This window comes from Pteropus vampyrus, unplaced genomic scaffold (genome assembly GCF_000151845.1).
Source record: "Pteropus vampyrus isolate Shadow unplaced genomic scaffold, Pvam_2.0 Scaffold602, whole genome shotgun sequence".
Classification (NCBI taxonomy): domain Eukaryota; kingdom Metazoa; phylum Chordata; class Mammalia; order Chiroptera; family Pteropodidae; genus Pteropus; species Pteropus vampyrus.
The window spans coordinates 76,058-88,245 of record NW_011889383.1 but is presented as its reverse complement, the minus strand read 5'-3'; the positions used below and the strand labels follow the sequence as shown (position 1 = coordinate 88,245).

The 12,188-nt window shown below is 53.0% G+C and overlaps 1 protein-coding gene and 1 long non-coding RNA gene across 2 annotated transcripts in view; one reads left to right on the top strand and one right to left on the bottom strand.

The window, feature by feature from the left end:
- The window catches only part of LOC105308625, an 8,616-nt gene extending 4,426 nt beyond the window's left edge, over window positions 1–4,190 (top strand). The window contains exons 2-3 of the long non-coding RNA XR_002778080.1: window positions 276–458; window positions 3,269–4,190. This is a non-coding gene — a long non-coding RNA (uncharacterized LOC105308625). The remainder of the gene's footprint in view (window positions 1–275; window positions 459–3,268) is intronic.
- Window positions 1–12,188, bottom strand: part of LOC105308643 — a 45,482-nt gene that overhangs the window by 16,529 nt on the left and 16,765 nt on the right. The window contains exons 6-8 of the mRNA XM_023525686.1: window positions 9,980–10,077; window positions 8,792–8,918; window positions 7,481–8,401 (exon numbers count right to left, since the gene is read on the bottom strand). Of these exons, the coding sequence (XP_023381454.1) occupies window positions 7,481–8,401; window positions 8,792–8,918; window positions 9,980–10,077 (1,146 nt within the window). The remainder of the gene's footprint in view (window positions 1–7,480; window positions 8,402–8,791; window positions 8,919–9,979; window positions 10,078–12,188) is intronic.

Here is a 12,188-nt window from a genome sequence, read left to right as displayed (position 1 = left end):
GTTTGAGGTTTCAAATCTTTCACTCCTTGGCTCCCATCTGTATTGAAGAGGCTACCAGAAAGTAGATGTGAGTCCCCATAGACGGTCGGGGCTGGTTTAGTGGAATGCTTTGCTTTAGGAGGAAAATGGCAAGAACAAGGTGTTAGGATAGATGTCCCTGAAACGAGAAGCTACAGCTGCTTGTTCTGGAGCATAACACACCAATGTCCCTCATCCTCAGACTAATTTTTTCTTAGTGCCTAACTCATTTTCTATTTTATTTTGTTTACCCACAGCCTGATTTAGTGCAAGACAAGAAAAAAAGGAGGAGGAACTTTAGTCTCATGAACAGACCATCAATCAACCCTGCTTTCCTGCCCCACCTGTCAGCCTTCAACTCTGCCAGAGCACCATGGCCTCCACGGCTGCAGCCCTCTCTTCACATCCTGGCTTCAGCCTTTCGCATTCTCCATATCCAGGTGACGCTCTCCCACCTGCTTTCACCTTGCTCAAATGCGCGGTCATGGCCTCTCCTGTTTTCTTCGCCATTGCTGCCTTTTTCGTACATGTCGCCGAGTTGACCTTAACCAGACATGTGTGCACATGCTGTTATGTGGTTGTAGTTTTGTGTATATATGACTATGGATTGATTTATTTCGCTTGATAAATATCCATATCACTACACATACACACAGTTCTGAATACAGTCAACCCAACTGAACGACAAAGAGCATAACAAATTTCCTGAAATAGTCATTCAGTCTACTTTTAATTCCAATGAAAACCATTTCAGAAGATATCCCACCTCAGTCCTCCTTCAATTTCTCCTTTACTGCTGGTTTACACTGAACGTGGCTGGCTTCATATTTCATCACTCGACACCGACTTCCTCATGCAATGGTTTCTTCTTAGATTACGTGTCCAAGGCTCTGTATAAAGAATGCCTTCCAGTCTCTCATCATTTCCAGGAACGTGCTACAACGATAACATCTGCTTAAGTTGGGGTGGTCGTTACAAATAAAATGATAATCGGTGGGCACAGCTCCATTCTGAATTTCCTAACTCCTGCGAAGAGCTCTGAAAAATTTCCATCAGTGGTCATGTTCATATCTTCTCATGTAAATGCAGAAGTAAACACATTTTAACACACATACAAAAAACTTGTGCTGGTTTTCAAAATGGCAGGCTCCTGACTTTGCTAAAGATTCTGACTTAGTAGACCAGGGTAAGCTTGATAATGTGCAGTTTCAATACACACTCCAAGCGATTCCGATGTATGTGGTCCTCTGATATCTAGAAAAGAAGTTTTGGCAGTCGGCTTCCCCATCTTAGTTATTCGTAGGGTTTCTCAGGTCTGATAAAGGATTTGTTATAACTGAAATCTTTGCCACACTCTTACCTTTATCTCTCCCATATGAATTCTATGATACACAGTAAGGCCACTCTGCCAACTAAAGGTCTTTTCCCAATGATTACATTCATAGGGTTTCTCTCTCATGTGTGTTCTCATGTTAGCTAAGAGCAGACCAATCACTGAAGACTTTCCCAGGCAATACACTCATAAAGCTTTTCTCTAGTATGTGTCCTCTGATGTTCAGTAATGGGTGACTTCCAACTGAAGGCTTTAACAGAAATGTTACATGGTTCTCTACAGTGTGTTCTCTGAGGCATAACAAGGAGATATCTCCATTAGAGAGCTTTTCCACAAAGTCTGCTTTCAGAAGGTTTCATCTTGCCAATATGGGTTCACTGATGCACAAGTTGTGATCAACGCTGAAGACTTCCACAGTCATTATATTCATAGAGTTTCTCTCACGTGTGTATTCTCTTGTGTCTTATGTCTTATGAGAGCTGACCAATCACTGAAGGCTTTCACATACTCAGTACATTCACAAGGTTCTTCTCCAGTAGGTGTTCTCTGATGTGCTACAAGGTGTGACATCTGATAGAAGGCTTTTGCATAAGTCACAGTGATAGGGCTTCTCTTCAGTGTGTTATCTCATTTCCTAACATATAACTGATTATTAAAGGTTGCCCCACATTCATTACATTCATAGGGTTTCTCTCCAGTGTTTTTTCCCAATGTTTTCTAAGAGATGACCGATTACTGAAAGCTTTGTTATGCTCAGTTACATTAAGAGGGCTTTTCTCCAACATGAAATGTGTGTTCTCTTGTGTTTTATGAGAGCTGACCAGTCACTGAAGACTTTTCACAGTGAACACATTCACAGGGTTTTTCTCCAGTATGGGTTCTCTAATGTGCAATTAGGTGTGACTTCTGACGGAAGGCTTTAACACACGTCTCACCGATAGGGTTTCTCTCCAGTGTGTGTTCTCGTCGGTCTTCTAATAGATGACCAGCTAATGAAGGCCTTCCCACACTCAATACATTCGTAGGGCTTTTCTCCAGTATGTGTTCTCTGATGTGCAATAAGGTGTGACTTCTGACGAAAGGACTTAACACACGTGCCACAGTGATAGGGTTTCTCTCCATTATGGTTCACGGAGGCACAAGCTGTGATTGTGACCACAATGATTTCCCACAGTTGTTACACTTACAGGGTTTCTCTGAAGTATGAATCCCGTTATGCGCAAGAAAGTGAGAACTAGGGCTGAAGAATTTTCCACAATGAGATCACTCACATTTCTCTCCAGTATGAATTACCCGATGCCTAGTAAGCTGACTCTGCTGGACAAAGGTCTTTTTACAATGAACACTTTCACAGGATTTCTCGCCAGTGTGTATTCTCTCATGCTTTCTAAGAGCTGACTGATGACTGAAAACTTTCCCACAGTCAATATAGTCACAGGGCTTTTCTCCAATGTGTTCTCTGGAGAGCACGAGAGACCTCTGTCTAAAAGCTTTTCCACAGCGACTGCACTCATAAGGTTTCTGTCCAGCATGGGTTCTCTGATGCCCAATAAGCTGTGATTACTGTCAAAACGATTTCCCACAATTCTTACATTCATAGGGTTTCTCGCCAGTGTGAATTCTCTGAGGTGAAAGTGAAGGCTTCTGGTGATGGCTTTACCACACTGATTGGATTTCTATGGCTTCCCTCCAGAATGTGTTCTCTGGTGTACAAGCTCAGGACAATACCTGAAAGCTTTTCCACACAGATAACACCCCTACGGGTTCTTTCTGGTCTGAACTACAAGTCCCAGAGGGCCGCGCGCGGGAAGCCTGGTCTCGCGCGACTTCGGCCGTCTGTCGCGTAGCTGCGGCCGTTTTCCTGGCGCACGCGTGGAGGCTGGCGCTGTCCAAGTCACAGCTTCCTCCCTTCTACAGCGGCTCCTGCCGTAGTCTAGACGGTCGCGTCCCTCCGGCCCAGCGCCTGACTGCGCCTCTCCCCTCGGATCCGGGTCAGCGGGCGGCCCCGCGTCTCCTCATCCCGCGACCGAGGCCGACGCCGCAGCCACGGACGTTGCGACCCACGTGGAGGGCAGGGTTTGCGTCTGAACTGTGCTGGGGCTCATCCTTGCCGGCTCCTGGACCTGCGTGCGAGTGAACGAAGACCCCCCCTGGTAGGGGAGAAAGGTAGGACACGGGGACAGCCACAAACGGGAGAGGCCGCAGCGGCGCGAGGGTGGAAGTCGGGAGGCCGGCGGACCCGACGCGGGTCGGCCTCTGGGGCGCTCAGGGGAGCGCTTCGGCTTCCTCCGGGTGCTCCTAAGTAGTTAGTGACCACGTCCTGACTGACGTGGGTCAGAGGCATGTCGCACGTGGTCAGTGTCACTGCGCCGTGGGTCTCGGAGCCTGAGACGCATCACACCTGCCGACCCGCCCTGACTCTACCAGCTGAGAGACCGCAGGAAGCCTGCCCAGGGTGGCCTTCGGGTGGGGACCGCTGCCGCTAGGCTCGAAGCTCAGGCGTCCTAAGCTCCGGGATTGTGCTGCTGTGTCTGGGGTGCTCCTGTGGCCAGCATTCTTTGCCTTGCCCCTCCCTCCTGGGGCTGATCTCTTTGGTGGTTTGCCCAACAGCCATCACCTCCTTACTACTTGTTACCTGCTAACATGACCCTGCCATTTGTAGATTCCTCCTGGAAGTCTGGACTCTAACTTCCAAGCGGGGAGTCATGATGGTCTCATGCCTTTTCCTGTTTGGTTGAATTAGGCAAGGGTATTCTGAGCAAGGGGAAATATCAGGTGTGTTGGGGGCTTCTGGGGAAGTTTCCCTCTCTAAAAAAATGGACATAAGACACTAGCGTGTCCTCTTTTATTGCCTCGGGACAATGCTGTCTGTATTGTATGCAACAGAACCACTTTGCCAGCACCTTATGGTTTCATTTCTCTTTCCCTGTTTTTCCTGTAAATTCCTCATTGGATCTAGAAGCTTAATTAGATTTAAGTTTGTTTGTTTTTCGGGGCAAGGAAGAGAACAAACAATCAGGCAGAGGCATTTTCTGCTGAAAGGGAGAGGAAAGAATCCAAATGCAAGGAGAGAGTGGATGAAGGCCTGCCTGTGAGGGTCAAGGCCCCCATGGGAGTGGCGACCCTTTTCTGAAGCAAGGACGAGCCTGTGAACAGAAAGTAGAAAGCTCAGTGATGGGGAAGGGACTACACCGTCTTCTTAGGAAAGAGAGTCTGCCGGAGAGTGCGGTGCAGCCGTGGCAAAGGGCTTGGACCTGGGGGCGCCCAACCTGATGTGGTGGGACAGCTCCTGATGTCCCCCCCACACCCCGGGAAAGGTCGAGGAGTGCCTGGGAGCAGGGAGATGTGGTCTCCGGGGCTCCTGAGCAGGGGAGGGAGTCTTGGCCTGGCTACCACTTCTTCAGGGGAGGTCTCAGGTTGAGCTCGGGAACCTCGGGTGGTGAGGAGGCGGGTATTAAGCTGACCCTGGGGGATGCTGGCAAGACTAGGGGGAGTGGTCCTTGGGCTAATCTGGGGATCCTGGATGGGGGGCATCTGGGCTGAACTAGAGGATCAGAGCACATTGTGGGTTTGCGGGTCCTGGGACAGGTTTCCCCAGCTTTCTGACCCCATCCCCAGTTCAGTCCCACAGCCTGGGAGTGCAGGCCCACCTGTCCATCCAGCCGTAGGTGAGTGGCCTCAACCTTCTCTGTTGAAGGGCTCGCCGCTGTGGGGAAAGGGACCCCAAGACTCACGTTGTGCTGGAGGTCCTAGGTGGCCACTGCCCCACCCAGCGTCACTCACCCACCTTCCTGGCCTGGCACAGGCCAGGGGTGTTTGCTGGAGAGTTTTGTTTAATTCAGCCATTGGACTTGGGCGGGGAGCATTAGAGGGGCTAGACCTGGGGCCCCGAGCAGGAACTGTTGGAACTCATCAGGGACCATGAACCCACGGGCATGCCTGGCAGGGGAACAGCAAAGGAGCCATATAGGGCCTGCGAGCCAAGTTTTCCCAGACTGGGCATCTGCTCCCATCATTGTGACTTTGCCATATTCAGTACCCTTAGTCTTATTTGGTTAATAATCTTTAAATTCACTCATTTGCTACAACTTGAAACTATGTTTAAAGGGGTCTTGTAGTTATTCGCTTGTCAAAATGTGTTAAATAAACGTGGTTGAAACAAAACAATACTGCTTGGATTTTAGCCAGATGTTGCGGCCTCTGAAAGCCTGTTCTTTTTTGCTAAAAAGTTTATAGGCAAAATGTGAGAGAGGCTTGAAAACGAGCTAGCACCAAACCAAGATTTTCTCCTTTATATCACAGGAATCTCTGATGGAAAACCGAAACGGGAAACTCTTTCTTGCTTTGAGGGTTGGTGGTATTTGGAGATGTACAGATGATTTAGTTGCTCGTCTACACTGTTCCTGGGGTGATTCTAGAGTTAAAACCAGGGGATGATCCTGTCATTGACCCTGAGTGGTGGGGACATCATGGAATACCGGGGCTCAGGGATGGTCGTGGGAAGAGCCAAGCCTAGTCCCCGCACGCACAGGGCTCATGTTCCTGCCAGGGCTACAGCGAACTGCAGTTCATCAGTAACGTCAGGGCGATGAGAGCTGTGAGAGGCTAAGTCAGGATGAGGAAATTAGGGCATGAACGTGGCATCCCGGAGCGAGTGTTCCAGCAAGCAAGATAGAGCCACATCACTATGACCTCATGTCATGGAAGTCACATGGCATGATGCTGTGGGTCGAAACAGTCACAAGCCATCCAAGTTCTAGGAAGGGAAGACTAGCCAAGAATTTGTGGTCATGTTTGATACTGCCACAAACAGGAAAGCAGCTCACCTCCTCCAGTGACCACCTGGCAGCAAATCAGTGTGTGACATTTTGGGACGAAGTGACCTTGTTTGAGGACATGGCTGTGAACTTTGGCAGCCAGTACTCAGGCACCACAGTGAAGCCATTCCCCAAGAAAATGGACATCTCTACAGCGTCAGGACTCGGAGTTGCTGCTGACGTCCTCCGTGGAGAGCTGCTCCCTGTCCCTGAGGAAGGCCTCTGTCTCGTGTAGTTGCAGGGCAGCGGCAACCCCAGATGTTCTCAGAGCTCGAAGTCAGAGCTCGAAGGAGTCACGACTGCCATTCTCAGGTTGTGGAAATGATGACATGTGACACAGCAGCCCCGAGCCCTATGCCTGAAGAGGCCGCGCAGAGCAGCACTCAACCAACATGTGCTGAATATAAGGACTTCTGATCCAGAGGACATCTTAGGCAGAACTCGAGAACAAAAGGAGTCGGGAAGCGAGGGCTGGAATCGGTTGTGGGCTACAGGATGTGTGAGCAGGACAAAGAACTCACCTGTCATCCCATGTGAAACAGCATCAAATACGTGCTCTAGTACTGCCAGTGTCTTGTTGCTTAACTTGGTGATGGGCATCCAGCCATGGTCGGGCCCCCCCTCGAAGGAGTCCCTGAGCGGAAGTGGAAATAGGAAGCAAATGAACATGCCCCAGCTCCCAGGCTTGCTAGGGGTTTCCGGCCCTCTAGGCCTCCAGTGGTGCCTCAAGGTTCCTGCCCCCTGTCCCCAGCTGTATCCTGATGGCACCATAAGGAATAGAAGGACGCGCTCATCCTGACTCACTTGGAATCTTGGGCCGGAGGGGTTGTGGCCTTGCACAGAATCTGCTAGAACTAGTCTATCTCCACCCCTTTGACGTTGCTGATTTTAGATATCAAAACATTTAAGAAAACATACCTGTTGGGTAGGAAAATACTCAGGTTCTATCACAGAAATATATAGTTTATTTATCCATCTTCTTTTCTGGTCCTTGTCCATATACATAAATACTACAAATATCAGTGCACACACTTTTTGGCACGTGGCTTTTTAAACGTAATTATAAGCATTTTCCTGGGTTTCACTAATCCCACTTTTAACGACCAAATGAACAAATTGTAATAGGAAATCAACTGAGTGGAAAAGTCAATGTTCTTCCAACGTTACATTCATTAGCAACAACCCCCAGCATTCTTCTTCCGTGTGCAGGAGAGTGTCCCTGGCGGTCCTTTGGTCCCGAGGACATCGTCACCCGGCGCTCCCTGTTCAGTCCCGATTCCCCACCGCGCCGAGGTGGGGTCTCTTCAGCGGCCTTGCGGGCTGTGCGGCGGGGGTCTCTTCCGGCGCTTGGCCGCGCTGTGCGTCTTCTGGTGGCCTATGAGGTGCGAGCTCTGGGTGAAGGCCTTGCCGCACTTGCCGCACGCGTAGGGCCGCTCCCCGGTGTGCGTCCTCTGGTGCCGCACGAGGTGCGAGCTCTGGCGGAAGGCCTTCCTGCACACCTGGCACTGGTAGGGCTTGGCGCCGGTGTGCGTCCTCAGGTGCTGGGAGATGGCCGAGCGGTCATTGAAAGTCCTGCCGCACTCGCGACACTGGAAGGGCCTCTCGCCCGTGTGGATTCTCTGGTGCTGCGTGAGGGAGGAGCTCTGGATGAACGCCTTCCCGCAGTCCTGGCACACGTAGGGCTTCTCCCCCGTGTGGATTTTCTTGTGCACGGAGAAGTACCGGGGGTTGCGGAACGTCTTGCCGCACGCGCTGCAGCGGCAGATCTGGCTGCCCTTGTGGATGCGCGTGAACGTGACCTGCTGGCTGCTGCGGCCGGGGCCTCGCTCACGGCCACGGCCACCCGCCGACTGGTCCCCGCGGCGGCTCTGCCGAGGGACCTGCACACGTGCGTCGCACGGCCCCTTTCTGAGCCCCGAGCCCCGCCTGCGCAGGCGCTTCCTGGGGCGCGTTTTCTGCTGGGAAACGCGGCTCGTGTGGGGACCGCTGTCCGCGCGGGGTGGGGGGCTCCCGGTGCGCTGCTTCCCAGGGAGGCTTTTCCGGGGCGTCGGCCCCGCCGGCTTCAGGGCCCTGCCCAGCACTCCCGGGCCCGCCCCTGGCACGCCTTCCCCGGAGGTGGAGGGCCTGGCCCGGGCCTCCGAGGGTTCTTCCGTTTTAGGGTTCCGGGTGGATCCTTCTTCAGGAGCGGCAGATGGCGGGGTTACTGGTTTGCTTTCCACAGTCGTCTCCCACCCTGAAAAACCAAACGGGTGCACTCTGTGGGGAGCGCTGAAGTGTGCGACAGCATGACCTTCTTAAGTATTCGAAAGCAGGTGATCTGCGGTTTCCCCAAAACAGGCAGGCGGCCGGGGCGGGCAGTATGGAGGGACGACTGAGGCGCGCTCTCCCCTCACAGGCCCCGGGGACAGCAGAGCAGTCCTTCCATGGACCCGAGGCTGCCTCCGTCAGAAGAGCCACCACCCTCCAGGTCCACAGTGCCACCGAAAGGCTCTGGGCAATAAAGGGACTCTGAGGGCTCGCTCAGGCATTGTGCCGAGTCCAGAGATCGCACAAGCCCGGGCTCGGGTCCCCTGTGGCACCCCATTCCAAAATCATGGGACGGCCTGCGTGGGCGGGGCCTTACCCACAGACACCAGGTGGCCGAAGGTCTCCAGCATCACGTCGTGGTACTCTGTCCGTTGTGTTGTATCCAGCAGCCCCCACTCTTCCGTGCTGAAGTCCACGGCCACATCCAGAAAGGTCACTGGTTCCTGCAACATCACACATATGTCCGCTCAGCAGAAGGCTCAGAGAGTCATCAAAGGAAACAAAAGCAAGCCGTGCTGGGACTTTCTGACAGAGCCCGCTGGGCATTGCCCTGCTGCGGGGGTTTGCTGGAAACACTGACTTGGGCCGTCAGAGGTCCAATGAGTCCTTTTTCACAGTCCCAGAGTCTGGGGCCCAGGCTGGAGGCAGAGTTCCTACTTCACTAAGAGCTGCAAGTGTCACAAGCAAACCTTCTACCCGACCGACACCTGCATCCAGCTCCCCTTTCCCCACAATTCCCCACAGGAGACACCCCTCCTGGGTACACCACATCCCAGGTGGTGGGACAGGAGCCACCTGGGGGTGAGGCAGTCACCTGGATGGCCATGATCAGTCCTTTCGGAGGAGCTAACCAGGATCCCAGGAGGAAGAGGTCTCCCCCTGGCCCTCTGCCTGGGTTTGGAAGTCATTTTCCCACGTGGGGCAGAGCCATGAGACACACAGGGGAGTGTGCTCATCTCCCAGGAACCCAGTTCGGCTCTGCCTGACGCCCGCGCCACACCGCTCACTACATGAGAGCCACTAAGTTCGCTCTTGTGTTCCAGCCAGTTGTGAGCCCCTTGCAGCAGCAGCAGCCCTGACCAATGCCACATACGGTCTGTGGCCTGGTCACACTCCGTGAGCCGCGACAGCCCTGTTTTGTCTATGCCCGGCTGTGGGTGGTATTAAAAGAAATCCTAGGCTCTTAGGATAAATGGCGAAATGTTCACTTCTGAAGGATGAGGGCTCTCAGGGTCTAACTGAGATCCAGACAGGTCTGCACGCCCCTGGCTGAGGCTGCCCCACTTCCCAAGGGTCCGTAAACACCCTCCTGCCTCCAGGTTTCCTGAGCCCCGGTCGTGGTGCCCTTTCTTGGCTTCCAATGAAGCCATGGTGGCTGGAGGGCAGGCCTGTCATTTATGCTCAGAAATTCTGAAAGGCCCGGCCCTGGAAGACTCAGGGGTAGGCTCACCTCCCCGGGGATGCTGTGACCAGAAAAAGCCCAAGGGTGACACGCCCCACTCACCTCAGGCAGCACCTTCACTGGCCTGGAGGTCTCCTCCTCCTTTTCCTTCTGCTGCGCCGGGATCTCCAGGGAGCAGGTGGGCTCCTGGGTGGCTGATGCTGGGAGATGTCAGCACAAGGCATCAGGAAGAAGTGATGGGCGCAAGGACTGCCTGCGTCTCTCTGGGACCCTTGGAGCCTGTGCACTGCTGAGGGTGTCCGTGCCCGCTCTCCTCACCAGATCAGCTCCCCACCCGACTCCTCACCCTGACTCCTCACAGCCAGTGCCCAAATACCCGGCTGCTAACAGCCCTGGTCCCACACTCTCCAACGGCTGTTCTAGACCCAGTCCTTCCTGAGGCATCTGCCTCACCTCCACACTGGCCTCAGCAGCTGGCCTCACACCTCAGAGCAAAGACTCCATTTCTGGCCTCCAGGTCCTTCACCCCCGCCCTTCACCACGTGAAGGGTGGGACCTCCCTGTCCCCTGGGGCCAGACCCATTCTCCCAACACAAGTCTCCTCCTCCTCAGCAAACAGCCCGGCCTGGCCTCGAGGCCCCTCGACACGCTCTTTCACGTTCAGCTTTCCTCACACGTCCCCAAATGGTCCTTGGGTTTCTATAGTGATGGCTCCATCCTCACTATCAAGGGGCACACACACGTGACTCAGGCTGGCCCACCAGGCCGTCACTTCCTTCTAGCCACCAAGACTGGATCAGGGATGAACATGGAGCTAATCAGAGCCAAAGAGGCTTTTGTAGGAACATTTAAGAGAAATTCTCTGAACAAGCCCAATTCTGTCTGATCTTGGAAGCTAAGCAGGGTCGGGCCTGGTTAGTACTTGGATGGGAGACCACCTAGGAAGACCAGGTACTGTAGGCATAAAGAAATATAAAAAAATAAAAATAAAAAAATAGGGTATTGTAAGATGACAAGGTCTTTGCAATCTGTGAAGTCAACCAAGGGTTGCCTTGCCTAGAAAAAAAAAAATTCCATGCCAGGAGGTCCCACATGGAGACAGCCCGCCTGTGAGTGACGCCAACAGAGGCCAGCAGTAGTACACAGACAGGACCAGTGCTGTGGACACTACATGTCCGAAGCCAGCCTACCCTGGGACTTCTTCAATACATTCTCCTTCCTTGGGCCATCTTGTGCAAGGCTTTGTGACAGTTACACCCAAGAGTCCCTGCTGACACACTGCCACCAATGCAGGATTCTCAAGTCCTCTGGAAGGTGTCTTCCGGTCATCCTGTGTGATACTTAATTCAGCCCTGAGGTGTTAAACACAGGACAGACTTACTGACTTTCATCTCATAAGCTCCACAGCGGACTCTGACACCCGTATTATTAGTTCACTACAGCTGCCACATCCATAGCTCAAAGTAACACAAAGTTGTCGTAATTTCCTTTTCGACAACGATGGAGATCAGAAGTCTGACACAGCCCCACAGGCCTAAAAGCAAGGTGTTGGCAGGACCACGCTGCTTTTGGAGGCTCTGGGAGAGAACAGACTCCTTGCCTTTTCCTGCTTCTAGAGGCCGCCTGAAATCCTTGGCTCATGGTCCTTTCCTCGTATTACCCCTGCTCCCGTCATCATGTCACCTGTGACTGACCCTCCTGCCTGCCTGCCTATCATAAAGACCCCAGGAAAATCTCCCGTCTCAAGATCCTTAACTTAATCATGCCCGCAAAGTTCGCTTTGCCAAATGAGGTAACATATTCACAGTTTCAAGGGACTGGGACGTCGACTCCTTTGGGGGCCATTATCCTGCTGACAACAGCACCCAGACTCGGTGCGTGAGACAGACGTGGCTCGTGTTACTGTCTAGCCCGCTCCCTCTGCAGCTGCTTCTCCAGGAAGCCCTGTTCTCAGAACCCCACCCTCCACTGTCAGATTCTTATCCCTCAGTCCCCAAAGTCAATCAGTCCATCATTCCTTCGCTCAAGAAACACCTTCCAGAAACATACCAGATGCTGGGTGGGGAGTGGAGCTGAGCCAAGAAGTGTCTGTGCTCCACGGTGCTCAGCTTGACAGATGTCACGTCTCACAGAGTCTGATTCCCAAATGCATCCCTTACTGTGCTCCTTCCCAGCCCCCACCGCAGCCGCTCCTCTCGGTGGGTGTGGCTGCAGCTTCCCTGGCCCTTCCACTCTTAGTCCTGCCCTGTCCTTGGCCCACCATCAACAGCATGTTGCAACCCAATGAATCGTTAAAGCTCAGTCAGATCCT